General features: G+C 40.2%; 1 protein-coding gene across 3 annotated transcripts in view; it reads right to left on the bottom strand.

Moving 5' to 3' along the window:
* Positions 1 to 19,789, bottom strand: part of RNGTT (RNA guanylyltransferase and 5'-phosphatase) — a 188,401-nt gene that overhangs the window by 19,108 nt on the left and 149,504 nt on the right. For 2 of the 3 annotated variants that reach the window (XM_048049476.2, XM_013180124.3), the window contains exon 14: positions 13,728 to 13,794. In XM_048049476.2, the coding sequence (XP_047905433.1) occupies positions 13,728 to 13,794 (67 nt within the window). Of the gene's footprint in view, positions 1 to 6,657; positions 9,125 to 13,727; positions 13,795 to 19,789 lie in introns of those variants that run through there. The other variant, XM_066994542.1, reaches the window with a different exon arrangement.

Genomic DNA, 19,789 nt, shown 5'->3' with positions numbered 1-19,789 from the left:
GGACAAGGAGTAATGCTTTTAAACTGAAAGAGAGCAGATTTAGATTTGATATTAGGAAGAAGCTCTTCCCTCAGAGGGTGGTGAGGCCCTGGCACAGGTTGCCCAGAGAAGCTGTGGATGCCCCCTCCCTGGAGGTGTTCAAGGCCAGGCTGGATGGGGCTTTGGGCAACCTGGGCTGGTGGGAGGTGTCCCTGCCCATGGCGGGGGGGGGTGGTGGAATTCAATGATCTCTAAAAGGTCCCTTTCAATCCAAACAATTCTGTGATCCTAAGAATGCAAAAAGATGTTCGTACCTGATCTGCTGTCTGTGTACAGTTTTGTTTTTCCCTAGGATTATGGCCTTCCAGGTGTAAGAGGCATTCTTCAAACCGTACACGTGCTAGTTACCAGCTCCTTGCGTAGGAGATAAACACCCTTACCATTTTTATTAGTATGGAATCTCATCTTTTTGCAGACTGGACAGCCTTTCACGGGCACAATCTATTTTCATTCCACATTAATCAGCTAACCCTGGGTAAGAATCACCAGCTTTCTCATCACAGGTCTAACAGAGCTGAAGATTGAAGGACATCTCAGGTTTTACAGATTGTATTTGAGAATGTAAATGGTGGAAAAAAGTAGATTTCTGGAAATCTATTAGCAGTAGTGGAAGTGAAATTTAAGCTGCAATGCCAGTCTGTGGGGAATATGACACTGAATATGCTCACGTAGTTAAAACAGCTGTACAATAAGAATTTGTTCTTATTCCTGTCTTTAATCTCATAATTGGAAACGTCTAGAGAGACGTGCAGCAAAAGTACCTGCACCATCACTTCAGGTACTCAAAATTTAGGACCTAGGTTTGTATGTAATCCACTGAGGGAGACTGACACCCCTAAATCGATTTAAGAGACCCAGTGGGGCACCTGTCAGGCTCTGCTCTTAGAGGTTCTCGGATTCCCCCTCTGGAATGAACAGGTTTCCATGGTCTATACAGGCAGCCTGTGGAGTAGGTGGTGGCTGAAGCTGCCCTCCTTTATGGGTATTATAATTAGACAGGATATTATCCACAACCCTTTTTCCTTTGTAGGTCGATATCCTGCATAATTATCTCATTTGATATTTCTTCTCCCTTCTGTGTTATTGTTTGCGGGCCTATTCTTTTCCATTTATCTAAATTTAATCTGCATTTGCCTTTTACTTGCCCTAAAAACAGCACAGTACCTCTCAATACGATAATTTTTGCCAACTGTTTTTCTCCAATCTTATCACTATCTGACATTTTAAAATATTTCTCATTCATGGTGTTCACTGTACGCTCTATATATATTATAAAGAAAGGTCTCAGAAACAATTTCCTAGTCTAAGAATTGCCCTGCTATACCATCTCTCACCCTTTGCAACTTCAACATCTTGATTTATTCATGAGTAATTTATTTTAAAGAGATTATCATCTGCATTTTGCAAAGGTACTACAAGTTCAAGCTCATTTATCAAGTTCAACCTCATTTGTTCAGTTCAGACTCAAAATCACTCACCCCTAAAAATCTTAACAAATTTAGATCTATTCTGCTTATTAACTGTTAAAAACAACAGTTTGCTTTCTCATCCCCCCTCAAGCCTGATCTTGGCTGTTCTCATGGTATTTTTAACCAATTAGCTGTTAATAAATGCTTAAAAAAGACCTAAAAGACTTTGTCCAAGTACCTTACCATTGTCTCATTCTACTAGAATTAATTTCTAATAGGGTCTGATTTTTACCATTTTATTTAGAAATCATTTTTTATATCTGTTCTTCCCCCTTGACCATTATCCATCCTACTCCTTTTATTTGATTTGCCTGCACTACCAACAAAAGCCTCTGGTCTAATGCAGAAAGGAAAGACAAAGGCCTGATTTCAAAAACGAGAACAGATTAATCATATGGCATGAAAAGCGTAATTTCTGAAGGACACAATAAAGACACGCAGATTTAGGACACCCCTTTCTCAGAGAAGACACTATCTACAACGAGTTTCCTAAATTTGACTACAACTCTGAGAAGCCTGGGCAGATTTGCTCTACTGTTCAAGTATTGAATTCTACTCAAAAGAAAATGCAAATGCAATTGCATTGATGGAAACTAAGCATTAGGATGTCTGCATCAAAGGAAAAACTGTCTGTTTCAACCCAAGCATAGGAGCTGGCCCCATAAACAGCTGTTAGCAAGGTATCCTCAATTACTCAGAACAAATTATGCTGTCTACATAGACAGGCACACCCAAACAGGTTTCAGGATGCAATTATAGCATGGTAACAGCTGCAGCAACAAATTACCACATTCGAGAGCTTAAAATCATCGTGGACAAATCATCCCTCTTCTGCACAAGATGATTTTTTTTAAGACAGAAGAAAGCAAAACAAAAAATGGTGCCAGTCCCAAATCACAAGTCCCAAAGTCCCAAAATGTATGGGAGCCAAAATGTTCTCAGACATGGAAGCCGAGGAAAGAACAACCTGACCACGATGGGGAGGACAACAAAACACAACTTGCACCATGACGTGGTGAATTTGGCAGTTTCGCAATTTGGCCTGTTCGGTTATTCCACCGTGACAAGTAGGAGGGATGAATGCAATGCAGATGAGAAATAACCTGCATGGCCCGTGCTCATCTAGTGCTAAAACAAACCTCTCGCCCCCTGCATCTTCCCCAGCAATTTTCAGTTGGCGGTGAGCAATAACTCCGTGGTTCAGTGACACAACTTCACCCTTCTGTTCTGCCATCTCTTCAATACGGAAAATTATTTAAAAAACTATTTGCATATTAGCACACGTAATTTTAATAATGAGACAAGCTGCATGTCTTAACGTTTACATAGTTTGTTTTTATACCATTGGGCACAGAAAAGCTACTGTAAGCACAATCTGCACATCATCTGAAAATCCAGTTCTCCGTACGATTATACTTCTCACAATCCAAAAGTGTCATGCCTCATCTCAAGCACTATGTGCAGATTTGGGCGCCACAGTATAAAAAGGACATAAAACTATTACAGAGTGCCCAACGGAGAGTTACAAAGATAGTGAAGGGTCTAGAGGGCAAAATGTATGAGGAGCTGCTGAGGTCACTTGGTTTGTTCAGCCCAAAGAAGAGCAGACTGGACGATGCTCTCAGACCTACGGTCTGATTTTTGGGTGGTCCTGTGCGGAGCCAAGAGTTGGACTCGATGGTCCTTGTGGGTCCCTTCCAACTCGGGATATTCTATGATTCTATTCTATAGTAAAATATTTAGAAAATTACCCAGAAAAGTAAGAAAGCAAAGTCAGTATGAAAACAAAAACAGACAAAAAAAGAGAAAATCACAAAAAATAAAGTGCAATAACACTTCCATTAGCTACTGCTGGTTTCAAATCTTATTATTTACCAAACGAAACAAAACCAGAAGGTTCAAATCAACCATCCTTAATGCGATAAAGAATAGCTGGTTGGCTTCATCCCATAGGTATTATGACAAGAGTACTCCAAACAAAAGAAGCGAAGAAGAAAACATGAATGGTCTGAAGGATTAATTTTGAGGGACTCTGCTTTGGAGTCACTGTGGAACAAGGGACACAGACAAGACTGGAGGAGAAGGAAAGGTATGAATGTCAGATGGCATGAACGTGGCTTCCCAGCATATAGTCAAGTTTTGTTTCCAGAGCAACTTGTACCGTGTTTCTCACCACTCTACCGCCCATTATGCACAACAGCTACACGTTATTTCACACATTTACATCATCTCCTCGGTGTGTTTGCATCCAATAGTTACCCTCTGGCTGCTCTTTTTGCAACCTGTTACTCTTGAGCTTTGCTACTCAGCTAGCAAGTTGTACTACTTTTTTTTTTCTTTGCTATCTTTAAGATTAGTTATGCGGCTTTGAATAATCTATAAACCTCTTACATTTTATAGGCATTCCAGAGAACAGCAGCATCTCTCAGTTTCACTTATGTTCCCAGATCTTTAGTTTAAGCCAGCAAAGGCACTTTATTCTCAACATACACCACACACTCCATTAAAAAATCCATACTGTCTCGTTACATGAAAAGAGCTGCAAAATTACTTCAAAGGAAAAACAAAACCAAACAGCCCTTTCTTCTAAGTAAATACTATGGTGAAGAAAATGTTTTCTGAAAGAGCGCTATAGAATCTCTGCAAGGTAATGCAATTCTAGCCCTCAACGGAAAGAAAGACGTATTTTCTCGTATTTTTGATATTATGAGAAAAATCAGTCATTCACAAAGGTAAACGTTTAACAGGAAAAAAAACAGAGATACCAAGAATGGAAGTACTGAAAGTAAATGCAGTAATAGTTGCAGCCTTAGGAAAAGATAGGGGAAGAGAGCCAACTGGTATGCTGTGTATTATTTACTGAAATTAAGCTCTGTTCAGTCACCAACAGTGGAGGCTCAGAAGCATCCAACTGTACTATTTCCCAATGAACACACTAAATGATGCAGTTATATATATATATATATATATATATCCTTAAGAACTAGCTGTATTTCACAGTGCTGGCTGCTCACGCTCTGGGAACATTCAGGTTAGAAGGGACTTCCAGCAACCACCCCGCCCAACCTCCTGCTCTAGGCAGGGCTGACTTCAAGGACGAGTCAGGCTGCTCAGGACCTTTTCCAGGTAAATTCTGAAAACCTCCAAGGACGGACTTCTCTTCTTCAGACCCAGTTTCTTTATAACCTTCCCTCATACACCTGGTGCTCTGCCCTTCCTCACGGCCCCCTGCAGCAGTCGCTCCCGCTGGGTGACTTCTCGTGCACCGGGGACTCCAGACCAGCATGCAGTTACTCCAGATGTGGCGTCTCAAATGCTCGAGTAGAGGACAAGAGTGACTTTCCTTGATCTGACAGCTATGCTGTAGCTAACGCAAACCAGGCTACGGTTGGTCTTTATTTGCCACCAGGACCCTCAGGCCCTTTCCTGCAGAGCTGCTGTGCTGGCAGTCAGCCTCCAGCCTGAACGCCACAGGGGGACGTTCGGTCCCAGATGCAAAACCCAGCATTTGCTTCTCTTAAACTTCACAAGGTTCCTTTGCCAGCACTTGTTTTTTTTTAAGCTTTTGGGAAAATGAGGCATTATCATTCTAATTTTCTATCGCTTGGATATATTTATATTCCAAAACACCAGGAAAAAGAAGGCTTTAAAAATTACAATCTGTTCATTTTTCCAATACTCATTATAAGCATTTGAAGATATTTTCTTTCTTAAACAGTTAATACAGAAGTAGAAAACTAATATATATTGAAATCTACAATCAATTAGCTATTATTTTAATCTTCCCAGAAGGCTTAGCCTACCCTATGCTTAGCAAGAACAAACTTGGATGGATTTTCAAAAAACCTACTACATGCTGAAACAACAAAAGCTGCCAAAAAAAAAAAAACAACACACCACCACCACCAACAAAAAAACCCATAGTCTAAAACCAAGCACCAATTATTCTATCTTATTGGCAGCAACAACAGAAAACTGCAGAGGTAATCTTCTTAATTCTGTGGACTTCTATGGAACACTCTATACTTTACAAAGAACAAATTTGTTAACTAAATTCATGGGCATAATCATGAGAAAAAGCAAAATGGGGACTATCTGATCCAGCAGAACACAGTGAATTTATAAAATTATAGCTCATTAACATTTTGTTCTTATGGACAGCAATTGTGACAGCACACAAAATAAACTGCCTCATTTTCCCAGTGCTCAGGCAGATTTCCTCGTTGTTATTCTTTTTCTGTTTACATCACCAGTTCCAATGCTGGAGTTTTTTTAGTATTTTTTATTATTTTGCAGTGTGCCTGCAGAGAGCAAACGTGCCCACTGTACGCTGGCACCTACTGTAATATAAACAGATACACAAAATATATTGCTATTAATTTATATTATTAGTGTCTACAATTTCCAGGCAGGACTGAGGGCTCTAATATTCCATATACAAACACGTGGGCAGTCAGGACTCCTTGCCCCTAAGAGTTAGCAACTGCTTTTGAGAAAAACTCTAACAAAGAACATCAACGTGTAGAGAAGTGAAAAGAAGTCAAGAGAAAGAATTAAGCTATATGTTTGCGTGTGTGTTTGTTTTTTTTTTTTTTTAAATTTTCAAAGTAATTATTGAAAAGGATGCTATTTTCAAAAAGGATTTAAACTTGCTACCTTTAACAAACACAACTTTGAAATCAGCAGTGCGTGACTTCTTACTAGCACCTTACAACATTTTCTAACCTTCAGTTTGTTCAATGAATTCTCTCTAGCATCTCCCTCATCTTCTTTACAAGTGGGTAGGGCAGTTTTCTACTTTCTTGGAGTTTTTCTTACTGCTATCACTGGTCCAGAGTTTTGTTTTTGAGTATGTTCAGACTATCATTTAATAGACCGTATCAAACAAATCTGTATTACTTGGGAGCAACCAGAACCATACACCTACAGATAAATCCCCCGTTCTTTTTTCTCAGGAACGTCTCAGTCCAGAGGTTCTAGGGCTGTATTTCCCTTTTTCCATTGCTGCACCAAATCCACTTCTCTCAGCTCCCCTGTAAACAACCGTTGTTTTTTCTGAGACACATCACTGTCAAATGAGGAAGCTTCAGAAGATGGCAGATGTGTTTGTTTTTGTGACTGCATGTTTTTATACTTTATTACGTTTCATCCTAGCCTATTACCTACAGCCAAAGTTCAGTCAGTCCTCCCTGGGCTGCTTCTCTTTTGTCCTGGCGCTGCTTTCAATCTTTCATCATCAGTACGTGAATCGGTCCACGAATCCTCAACTTCTGTATACGTAATCCTCAACTACACTAAACTCGTTAATAAAATTATTAACTTATTAAAATAATTAAGCATGTTCTCAAGATTAATTCTGGGGTAGCTCCACCAGTGATACACTGCCTACCTGACAGAACCCCACTCCCCAGGACACCCTAATAACTGAAAGTGATGGTTAAACCGTGTTGACAACTTATTTTGTGGATAATGGTGACAAGAGGGAACTGCAAAGATACGACAAGGTAACCACTTATTTTCATTGAGATGAAGGCATGATATCCTTATGTTTTATTCCACTGCATTTGATCTCACATGAAGTACACTAACAGCACAAAATAATACAGAGAGCAGCAGCAGAAGCAACACTCAGATTATGACTTCACTGTGATAAACTAGAAATCCTTTCCTGCTGTGGCATTGAAAGCAAGTACCCCTGTCAATATTTAGCGAAAGGCCAATAAGCAAAGCGTCATATAATTAGACTACCAACATACCATTACGGGCTGCCAGCAGGCACAGAAGGAAAACTTTTAGACATATTTTGCTGAAGGACTGCACACACGATGCTGTTCTTGTGGAGCTCTGTCAGGACAGCAGTTGAGTGGATGGGGAAAGTTGGACTAACCCTGCTCCTAAACTTTCAAACAGCCTGAAGAGCTGTACACCCTACCAAGGCACTCCACATCTGTCCTTTGGGATTAGAGTGGACAGAGGCACTCCACCGAGCTCAGAGATCGCTAATTGGAAGTAGAAGCCACTGTCACCCAGGGAGGGAGAACATCCCAGCCGCAGTCAACAAGTTAGCAGCTTAATCTAACTCAAGAAATGGTCTATGGAAAGCATCTCTTTCACCAAGTCACGCCTTTGCCGTCTTCTTTTTTTCGAAAAGATTGCTTTGAAAATTGTGGCCAATCACTTCAGCAATCATCTACACGCGTCTGATCTTGCTGAAGGAGTCACAAACGAGGTCTAGCCTGGTTCTCAGACATGAGTTCATCCTCTGTGTCTGGAGAAAGGTGAAACAGCCACGCTGAAGATGTTTCGGCTCTTGAGAACACTGCAGTAAATTCTCTGAGTCACTGATAAGCTGCCCGCAGATCTCACAGTAAAGGTGGATGGATCTGTATCTGGAGGGTCTGCTGGTTTTGATGCGATCAGAGAAACGATTCTGAGGCAACCACCCATTGCAAGGTCTCTCCCTGCTGGGGCTCTGCGATGCTTTATCATGTTTTAAGTTAAAAGCATATTTGCTGAGGGAAAATCGGACGGTTGGGCAAATAATAGCTTGGGACCAAACTGCAGCCCCAAAGTGTAGGTGGGAGGTTTAGCCATCTCAGCCACACCGCTCTTCAGTTTAATAAAATCACAGATAATGGCTACCGAGCTGCAGGTCGCAGTACAGAGCTCGATTCTTTATTAGTCCTTGACACAAAAAGATTGCTCTAACTTTGGCAGAAAATTCCCCGTAAGCAAACCTAAAACTTTCACAATCTCGCCACTGGGCTCACAGCACAGAAGCAAAATATTAAGAACCCGTCACTATTCCCAAACTACTCTCTTCACCGTTAACTGCCCTCACATCCCATTAAGTGGAACAATTCTATTTTGAACAAAGCAGTATTTATTACGTAACTTTTTAATAACTACTCTTAAAATACTAAAAATAAAAGAGCAGTAATTAATCTTTATTTAAATGGTAATTTAATGTGTTAAGAGCCCAAAATGAAACTAGTCATTAACGCAATAGTAAAGACTGCCAGAAGCTTCATTACTGATTAATAACGGAGAACACAGCGTACTGAACAGCTTCCCCTAATACAAGAAGCAACTGAGAACTGAACTGCATAAACTTTCAATCCTAATAAATTGGTGAAGCGGTATCATTTCCTTTATAGAATTTATAATTAGTGGATATGGTGTAGCTAAGTTTTCATCCTAATCTCCATTGACTAAATCTCTATTTTAAAAGCAATGGGCCACGTATGTCATAAAGACTTATTGTTCTGTAAACAGGTTAAAAATCCCATAACATACCCTTCCATCAGGTGACTATTATGTATGCTGGAACACTGACATTAGTTACTTCTAATAAACACAACATCTGTATGGTAAAATTTCTGATCAACTTCACTGTTAGTAAAAGAACACTAACAATAATTCATATAAATAGACTTAAGAAAGTTTGCCAGCTAATGTCAACTGATGTCATACTGTCATTTCATCCGCTTTCTTGTCCAAGAAATATTTAACAAAAATGACCACGTAAGATCCAAAAGCGGTGCAAATTATTGAATTGTTCCAAAGTTCATAGAACAAATGCAGATGTATGTGACGGTGATTACCAACACAGCTACCTAAATGGGAAGAGATACAAAAAGCAAACATATTTATGTTTGAAACTGTCCTAGAGCACCTTTGAACAGATGCTAGAATTAAACAGTAATTTAGAATAATTTAATTCAGAAACAAAAAGTAAGAACTACCCTATACGAAATCAATTTCTTTAATATAATGTTAAAGGGCAATGCCTTGAAAACAAAATGGGAATTCATTGCCACAGCATATTTGACTTTCAAATCATTAATTCACTTAGTGCTCTCACCAGCTAACCGGAATAGCCATCGTTTTTATGAGCTATTGAACTTACCGAAACCCATTGAGTATTACTCCAGAACGAGAGCAACCACAAACTTCATGCAGTAACTTAAAGATTCTGCATCGTGAACTCTGCTCAAAGTAGCAACATACAAAATCTTATGGTATCTACGAACAGGCACAGAATATTACACTATAGGAAAAGAAAAATTCCAGGCAGATCCCTCTAGCCAGAAAAACACTCTTTAACATCTTCTAATCTAACTGCTACTAGATACAGGATTCAAAAACTTCAGGAGTGAGTGCTTCACATTCCTTTTGTATGATGAAGTACAGAGATCAAACATCTATCAAGCACTACCACTAATATCTTTGAAAGGAAGCCAGGAGGAGGGAGATAGGTAATTTCAGTTAATCTTACCAGTTCATCTATGTCTCAGAAACATTATAAATATTAATATATATAAATATTAATGAATTACTGCATATGAGGAAGAAAGACATAGAATAATCATCTCTAGAAGAGGCATCAGTATTGCAAAACCATTTCACAGACTTGCCATCTATAGCCTTCATCAAAGACACTAGTACAATTATCTTCCTGTACAGTCCTGGAAAATCAAAACTTCTGTGCAATTGCAAACAAACACTTTGATAAGAAGCTGCTCTCTGCAATCTTGTAAATGCACATAAATTGAAACATGAATTTATGAGTACTAACATGGCAGGTTATATGTTTACTATGAATATTTCAAAGACCTGGTAACAATCCTATTTGTCCTACTGAAAGTGCACTAAAAATGCATTGGAAGTACTGTTGTAAAAATAATGGTTCACTTAGAGTAATAAATCTACACTGACAGAGGAGTGTAGTGGTTTGGGGCATTCCTTAATGCACACGTTTGGCAAGAAATGCCATATCTTAATAGAAGGCCTTAATACTTAGGATGTTTGCAAATGAACGTGACTTGGTAATTTATATAACAAGAGAGACCAATCCATCACACAGTGAGCAAAAGCAGATCTAAATAAAAGGTTGCAAAGACTCTCCCTTATATATATATGTATTCCAGGACAAAGTTTGGTTCACGAGTCTTTTAACTGATGGAATCATTAGCAACCATGTATGAAAGACCTAAAAACTGCTGGAGGAAGAATGAAAGAAGCTTGTGTCAACAGTTCCAAGAGACCACTGCATACCTCCAGAGCACGTACATTTTGTTTAGCAGCACTATCTCTTAACGTGAATTATTACTCCCCACTTCTGATACTGAAGATCTCTGAGCAGTTGCAGCCTCATCACTCTACCCCAATTCTGCTGCTGTCGGGCAGCTGACATTTTCTAGAATCTCCGAGCAATCAGATAGCAGTCTGAATTAAAGAACTGTATTGTGTTTGTTAGCTGTGTATCATTTCCTGGTTGCAAACCACAGAAGAAATGATCCTCAGACAAACGAGGACTTCAGGACTACCTTTAGCACCAGAAATGAAACAAAGCAGTGGTGTGCAAATATATGCCCATATATGCACCTATAGCTCCAAAAATAAACATTACTCTTTAGAGAGTATAGCCACGTGGAATTAGCTCGTTCAAACGTGTCTCTATAATCTACACTAATTTAGCAGATAATAAGGTTTGTTTTCCCTAGGTGGTAACTGAAAGTTATTTTGAATATCCAGATTGCCTATTCTGTGGCAAACGCAATATTTAGTATGAGACCACAGCAGCAACATAAATTAGAAAGTCTAATACTAACGTACCCAAATTAAATGTATATCAGATATTTATCAAGCATTACACCATATATACAATATGAACAGCAAATATTGAAGAAAACATTGTTGTGCCTGTATCTTCAAAATTGTGCCATTGCCTACCTTATAAAAATGCAACAGCAGAAACGCAGAAGGATACAAAGAGTTAAAATGATGTTGATTGCAGATGTTGAATGGCTTAGATACAGGGAGCAATTACATAGATTAAGTTTTTGTAGCTTGGAGTACACAAGACTGGGGGTGATGTGAAAGAGAGGATGAAGTCGTGCATAGAGAATAACTGCTAACCATTTCTCCTAACATAAGGCTTAGGTTGAACCAAACTGAATTATCAGGTAACAAGTTTAAAAGAAATAAAATGATACGTAACTCATAATGATAGTATGGCTTTGAATATTGAAAATTCAGTGGAAAATCACTTAGGCACGTTCAGGGAAGAAGGTCCAAAAAAAGTTGCGCAAGCATGCAGGTACAACTTCCAGCAGAGAAGCCCCTGGATGCAAAGTGCAGGAAACTGGCTGCGTGCTTTCTATATGTGCTGGTTTTGCACTTTCCCTACTCATGATATCACACGCAGTCCTGCAGTTTGATCCCGTGCAGGATCAGCTCTGGAGGTGAGAGCAGAAGGGCCTCTCCTTGGCTGCAAGTGAGGGTGATGATACTGCTGTGAACTGGAAGTGGCTGAAGAGTGCAACAGTGAATTCACAAATTCTCCCCAGCCATGCATAACTGCCCCCCTCATTTTGCTGCTTATTATTAGAAGTGGATGAGGTAGGTGAGGGTGTGGATGGGGCCTAATTTGGAAGAACTGTAGGAGAAGGAAGAACCGTATGAGAAGCTGGTTGTATCATGCCAGTCGTTCTTCCATGGAAGGACAAAATATTTCTACTGCTGCCTGGGAGACCTGCCAGGGCTCTACCTCCTCTCTTCAGCCTTGCAATTACACTTGCACAGCACTCCAAAGTGAAATGCTGTCACATCTTGGAGAACACCTACAATTAGTCATTCAAGGCAGGGTTAAGCTCCCTGATTAACTCTGGGATGGGAAGCTGAGCGAAGTAACTCCTAAGAGATGACTGTGAGCGAGGCCAGTTCCTACCACACACTAAAAAAAAAAATAAAAAGGAATAATCACTCACCTCAGGCACTTTCACTCCTTAGCTGCTTATGGATAAAGGATAATATCTTACCAGTGGTACCAGGACCACAATAACAGGATGGAGCCTAACGGCAGCCCTCACAAAAATGGCATCCATCTCAAAGGAGGACTGATCTTCACTGGGCAGACAACTGCCAGGTTACCCACCCGGAGGCAGTTTATAGAGGTGTAGTTTATTAAAACAGATTATCTTTTATTCCAGAGATGACAAGGTGATTACACTTAGCTTTGCGGACCAAGTGAGTTCAGACTCCCTCAGTATCTTTTTGTATTTTTTATGTTTGTACCTTTCATTTACTTATACAAAGCGTTTAAACAGCACTATTATAAAAGGGTTATCACAACAAATATACTAGCTAATTTGGGAAGAAACTTCTTGCAATACAAGATTTCGTGCCAAAAACATTTTGAATTGTTTGATTTCCAAACTGAGTAATATACATGTAGGAACTGGGAAGACGAAAAGCAAACATATGTTCTTTTTGGAGCGATTTGAAAACAGTACCAAGGTTCAAGGTAGAAAAAGCAAATTTTCTAGATATGGTTGGGAATACTGTTCTTTGGAATTGTAATTAGGCATGGCAAAGAAACACACTTGAGTTTTAGAAATTAAATTTCATTTTGATGTAAAAAAAATAAATAAGACTTTTAAAATTGAGAGGCATAAGAGTGTGCACTCCATGGAGGGTACAACATTGCCAAGAGTGCAGGATATATAGTAATTACTGGTATCATTTGGGACACATGAGCATTTCAACATTCTAAGATAGAGATCACATTTCCACATCCCACCGTAATGACTGACATGTTAATGCCTATCTCTTTTTGTCCTAAAAAAAATCCCAGTGATGCTCATCAAAAGCAGACCATATATCCTTGTAAGACATTTTTGTTTGCAAGTGACTTGAAAATAACTAATTAGCAACTGGCAATTAGAAATGTGAAACTATTATAGTTCAACTGAAGGAAAAGAAACAGTAAGTCACATAAGACAAATGATCTTCCAGCAATTGTATGAGCCTTTCATAATAAATCCAATAATACTGGGAAAACAATCTGTGCTTTTTACTGCAGTGCCTTCCCTGTCAAGGATCACTTGAAGAATTACAGAGTTCCAAAGTGGCTTTGTTTGAAATGTCACTGACAAGGTAACCTAAAAGAACATTTTACTTCTCATAATTAAACCAGAGTCAAAATTAATCAAAAGACAAGAGGAAAAAACTAAACTTCTTTGACAAGTTAAGTATGCAGTATGCAGTTGTAACTAAAATAAAACCCAGAATACAGTAAACAACACTAAAACAGCACTACTTCCCATTATTCTTGCTGGAACTGTATCAATACACTAAGTTCTCTATATCAAGACTTAAAACATACAGAAGTGAAATCAGTTAAATGGCCCCTTCCCCCCTACTTGTTAATCGTACCTTAATTTGTGCAAAAGGTCTGTCGAAGTTTCCAACATAAAGAAGACCAACATTCTGGGTGAGTAGCCTAAAAAAATGAAAAAAACATCTTTTAAGATATCACTTTATATCCATAAGTTTTTTGCATCCCCATTAGTTGTTCCTGGAATTCATTACGATAGCAAGAGCTACCTTTGCAAATACAATTATGCAACTCTACTTGAACTAGTACAAGAAGGAAGAATGCATTAAAGATGGATATGCACTGGTAATTTGTGTTTACTGTGAAGAAGCTCTTCAACAAAATAATTTCACAGGCTCCTTTGTGATGAACGTCACTCAGTAAGACACAAGAACAGCAGGAATGTACCGTATCTATTTATTGGAGAACTTAGAGACAAAGAGACAGCAAGAGCACAGACTAATAATAAATACATTCAGAGCAACAGGCCTAAGAGTTAAAAAAGATTAGGACAAATAAAAGCATGCACAGTAATACAAACACATCACTAGAAGAAGAGAAATAACAGAGAATCTCTGCTATGTTGTCTAAGGGCTTCCTAAATAAAAAGAGCACCAGATCTAGTTTGTGCCAGTTATTATATTCTCTTGAACTCTTTATAGAGCCCTTATGGGCACTACCAAGATTTGGAGGGATGGTGGGGTAAGTTGACTCGAAGGTTCTTAATCAGAGTCAGCTTCATTTCTGCAGATACTGGGCAAGTCAATGTCACTACTACACCAACTCCCAATACCAGAGGACCATTAGGAGGCCCCTCCTAAGAACAGGAAGACAAGCCCATCACTGAGGGAAGGTGCCCAGCTGAAAGCGTATGAGATCATTGTGCTGTTCAAACTGGACAACTGCTATTTTGCCCCTGCTAAGCAAAGGCAAAGAGGTCATCACCTTACGTTTAGAGGTTCCACACACATAGCGCTGAAGTACAGACACCTGTAAGGAGAACTCTTTGATGACATACCACTGAAAGAATTCGTTTTGATTAAAAGGGACATTCAAAACTCATCATATTTTTCAGTAGCTCCAAGTTTTCATGAAGTGTTTGCTATTCAACATTTTTGAGTTTCCTTTGATTTTATATCCCCTTGCCTTTAGTAATAAGGCCTCACCCGTGGACTAAGTTTCCCCCCTAAACAGAAATAACCAGAAATTAAGTAGGACTGTATGTATCATTTTGCTAAAGCATGACACCAAGGTGTCTCTTTTTAATAACATCTATATTTTAGGCATGCATATCATGTATATATATATATATATCTTTAATTCATAGTGAGCTACATGTTTTTTTCTGTATATAATCTGGTTGTCATTTTCAACTAATTTCTCACCATTATCAACTCTATTTTTAAAAACAAAAGAAAATATAAACTTAGATGACAGCAACTTGTTCTTTTGACCTTCAATCCACACAATGAACACATCTTAGCACGATTTTGATTCTTGCCAGTTCTGAAACTGATATACTTGACCTTAAAACTGTTTCACTACCAGAGGAAACTGGTGGAACTCAGCAAAATGGCAGTCGAAACATTCGAGTATATAAAACAGTTTGGAAGACGTGGCGTCAAGCTGTGTATCGTCTTCAAAATCCTTTTGTAACTAGATACTGTATACAAAAATATCCTGGGTATTGACGGAAATACCCAAAGGAAGGAAAGACTAGTAAGGATCAGAGCAAATCAGTCATACTATGGACAGGTAAGCAACTTTCTCACTTTGCCCATTAGTGCTCCTGGTCTGGGAGACCTTTACTGTTTTGCAGTGGTTTTGCAGTATTGACATACAGAAGCCAGGATGAGCACGTCAAATTCATTTTCACTCACAGTAAGTTAAATTCATTTAGAACACAGGTCTCTGGAGTTCAAAAAGCCAGTGTATTGATCAAATCTTCTCCTAGGAGTATAAAGGAAATTCAGAAAATATTTAAGGTCTTTCTAAATGAAAAGAAACATGTGAAGTAATTACTGAAAAAGGTTAAAAAGAGAATCCATAAAAAGGATTTGGGGTATGCCAAGAGGCATACCCATAAGAGGCAACTTAATGCAACAAAGTATTCTTAAAAAGAATTACACATAATTTTGTAAGGCAAAGAAAAAATACAAGCCAACAAGCAACACCAGCTGCACTTCTAGTAAGGGACCAAAAAAAGAGAAGTGATATACAGCGTGATTATTCTCACAGTTATTCTTTCTGTTGTTTTCTTTACTGGAAAGAAATGTAGAATCATTATAAATTTGAGTCTTTATATGGTTTTATTTAAAGGTAATGAACAGCTAGGGAACCTTAAAACTGGTCTTTTCTGAATACAACATAGCAAGTTAAGTAGGGACAGCTATCCCCTGTTGTACATCCAAAGCCAACATACACACTGCAAAGATTGCCTTCCTCATATGACTGATAACGACACAGAAGTGCAAGCTTATTACTGTTTATTCACCTTTTACTACCTCAGCTGAAATGAGTTTCACTAAAAAATTTTGATTTGTATTCACAAGTCACTTCAAAATTCAATGCAATTTTGGGAAATTTTTAGGGAAGTGAAAGTCACTTGTAACTCTCTTAAATGAAAGGCCACATTCTTTAGTTTTCACAATTCCTCTCGAGTTCTGAAGTTCAGAGTCATAACCACAACGCCAGTCCGTTTTCCGTACAATGAGCACTCATGGTTGAAATGAGCATCCCAAGATGAACATGATGTAATGTCCTGAAATATTCCCCCCTGCCCCAAAGAGCCTGAGCAATCAAAAAATTCCAAGTCTCATGACTAGTATAAACGCTTTTAGGGTCATTCTTACCAGCACAATTTCCGTATTTCCCAGACGGAGCTCACACAGCAGAGTGTGGAGACGATGCAGGCTGCAGCAAGAGTTGCTGCTGAGGCTCTGGAAAGGCCGAGCTCCTGCAGGAGAGCTACCTCTGCCTCAGCTGCCACTAGTAGCAGATCAAAAAAACGATGTGCCATTGAGGAGAAGGGTGACACAGGGAGTACGTGCCAGTCCCCATCTCACCCATCATACTTAAAGTACTTTTAAGTCTCCCAAATTAACTTTAGACCATAAACTTTACCGCATGTAAATTGATACGGATATTGTCTCCTAATGCTCTCAGCTCACTACCCTTCTAAGTTAAGTGATAACATTTGCCTTCGAAGACTTCCCAACTGTGGTCAGGTTTGGTTATAAACACTTCCATGTCTTCTTATGCCAATGCCTTCTCAAAACTAGAGCTGTTTCTTATCTAATTTCACATTTTCACAGTTCTGTTCTCCAAACCACACCAGCAGTACCCAAGTCCAGCCCTGCCAACAGCTGGACTTCACTGGCTGAAATCAGTACCAGCCTAGGAAACACTGGTGATGGTTTCACAGTGCAATGATCAGATTTGAATTTCACATTCAAATAATGACCTTAAAATTACGAGAAATAATCATCAAAAAAGCAAATGTCTACAGGCACTTCAGTACACAGATGGACTTTTACTTTAAAATATGCAGCAATATACAAAGTTGCCTAAACTAATCTTATGAGTTCACAGATTGCAGTATGTTTTATTTGCAGCATATTCCATTCAATACATTAACAATACAGTTCTCTTTTTTTTGGTAAGTAATAATAAAACAGAACAAACGTACGAAACATCACTCCAAACAGCAGTGGTTCTTTCAGATGTGCTGTCCGTACAGAAAATTACAATCCCCATACTCCTGTCCCATATACCAAATTGAGCAACCATTTATCCAGACATGCCTATTAGGGCTGTTTCATCAAGTTTCATAAAAACACCAGAAAAAAAAAATGTACCGGGACCGTTTCTGACTTTTGGCAAAATAATGTCAAGGTCATCCAGGCCTTTCCAGTACCAAGAGAACACTGTCATCCAGTTACCGCCAAACCACCTATTTTCTGCCTGCAAAATTCTAGATTTGGCCTCTTCTGTGACCCAAAGCACGGCTGCGTTTTGAAAACCCCAGCTGTAGGAGCTAGGCTTCGTGTGCCCACACGGGATGCTGACTGCAGGAGTGGGTGCGCTGGGGCACGGAGATACAGAAGAGTGGTGGCAACAGTGATGTGAGGGGGGTAAATGCAAACAGGTATAAAACAGGATTAAGGGCTGGGTGAAAGGAAACTGGGAATAAGGAGGAATGAGACAGCAGGGAATCTGGAACAAAAGAGTGATAAAGGAGTGGAGAGGCAGCCCTCTGGACTGGAAAGCATTGGGGCAGAGCTGTGGGGTGAAAAACCTTGGTGGATTAGTGCTACAGGAGCAGCCAGGGCTGACTTAGCACAGAGCTCACCCTCACGAGCACAGCTGACCTTGATTTGGGTGCTGGGACAGTCCCAGTACCATCGTCTTCTTCCTACCTCCCTCTGCCTTTGGCCACGGAGCCCTTGGGCCCTTGGCAATGGGCTTTGTGAGGACAGCACATTTCAAAGAACCCCGATCACTTCTGCTTCTCCACACACATCTATCCTGCTAACTCACCGGGAGCCGCCTGTTAAGATGAAGGTGGTTATTTCCTGGTATTCTCAGCAAATGCTCAGGCACGGCTCGCTGCCATACAAATGCTTCGGCCATTAAGTAGCACGACGTGAAGGCATCAAACAGGTCCTCCACGTACCCTTGGGGGATATGCCTCACGGACACTACCTGAGGTTGAGGAGAACCCCAGCGTCTGCCCCATCACACTTTAAGGGCCGCCTTGAAAGTCTGCTCGGGCAATCTGCTGGAATCTGACCAGTTCGTACCCAAGCCAACCGCGAGCTGCCCTCTGGACTGTCTGGATCCTAGCGCTGCTGTGCGGAGCGTGAGAGAAGGCTTCCAGAAAGGAGCATGCAGAGAAATACAGGAGCAGGGGTGGAGCTAGGAGCCGCTGCCTCTCACAGGAGCAAGTTACTGCAGGTGAGCCGAACGCGGTAACTTGCTCCTGTGCGAGGCAGCAGCTCCTGCGCTTGCTCTGCCGCGAGACCCGTGGAGCATCGTGGGGGGACACACAGACAGTGCCGAGACCCGCAGCTCTAGCGCAGAGGGCAGACAGGCCGGGGACGCGGAGAGCACGGAGTGAAAAAACACAACGCGCACAGTAGAAGGGCTGAGAAGAGGTAAGGTAAATGGCATTAGGAAGGTGGAAATGCCACAGGAAAACAGTGAAAAATGAGCAGGCAGATGGGCTTGAGACATCTGTTTTTTCAAGATGAAAAGCTGCATGAAGCAAGCAGCAGGAGGCATGCAGAACTGCCTACAGCAATGCTTCAGTTATTAACCACCCGTCTGAAATAGAAAATGCAACTTCTTCCTTAATTTTCCTCAATAATGTTCATCAAAATCCAAAAACTTATGACAATCTATCAAAGGGTATCTTGCAGTATCTGTATTAGGCGATCCTAAAATGCATCTCGACAGCCATCACGGTTGATGAATAGTTCAATACTTCACCTAAGTCACTGGATTCGGTATTGCTTCTGTATTGCTGGTTTTATCCTTGACTGTTGCCTGCTTTTCCACTAGCACTAGCAACCGCCAAAAGGCCTGATTTTACACGAGTGGTTTAGATGTGCCTTTTTTTTTTTTGGTAGAACTACAGTCTGGCAGCGAAGCTCTGCTAGATCTAACACGACTTCACTGTTATGTTACACTGTACAACCAGACAAGCACTTGAGAGCATTCAGGACTGCAGAAGCTTCTAAGACTCAGCTTGACAGCTCTGCATATCTCTTTGTCTTCTACTGATGGCAGCGCTGGAATTCACTGCCATCACTGAAGGACAAGGGGCAGCACCCACTACGTCTGATCCGTTCTGTTACTGGGACGAATTCGCTTCAGCTCAGACAGGGCTCGGGGCTCGTTCTGGTTGATGGGAACGGTGCACTGACACCTGGAACACCCTTGCTGTCTGCATGGAAGGGATCTCACCCTAGTAGATACAATTAAACGGAAATACCCATTCCATTGATAAACAGGATTAAGATACATGATCTAACTTCACTTTACAGTCAGAAGCAGTTGCACGTGGCTTAAATGGGACTGAGGATCTGATCTAACAGCTTCATCCTGCACATGCTGCCCA

This window comes from Anser cygnoides, chromosome 3 (assembly GCF_040182565.1).
Source record: "Anser cygnoides isolate HZ-2024a breed goose chromosome 3, Taihu_goose_T2T_genome, whole genome shotgun sequence".
Lineage (NCBI taxonomy): Eukaryota > Metazoa > Chordata > Aves > Anseriformes > Anatidae > Anser > Anser cygnoides.
The sequence above is the reverse complement of the archived record's forward strand: the minus strand, read 5'-3'. Positions and strand labels throughout refer to the sequence as shown.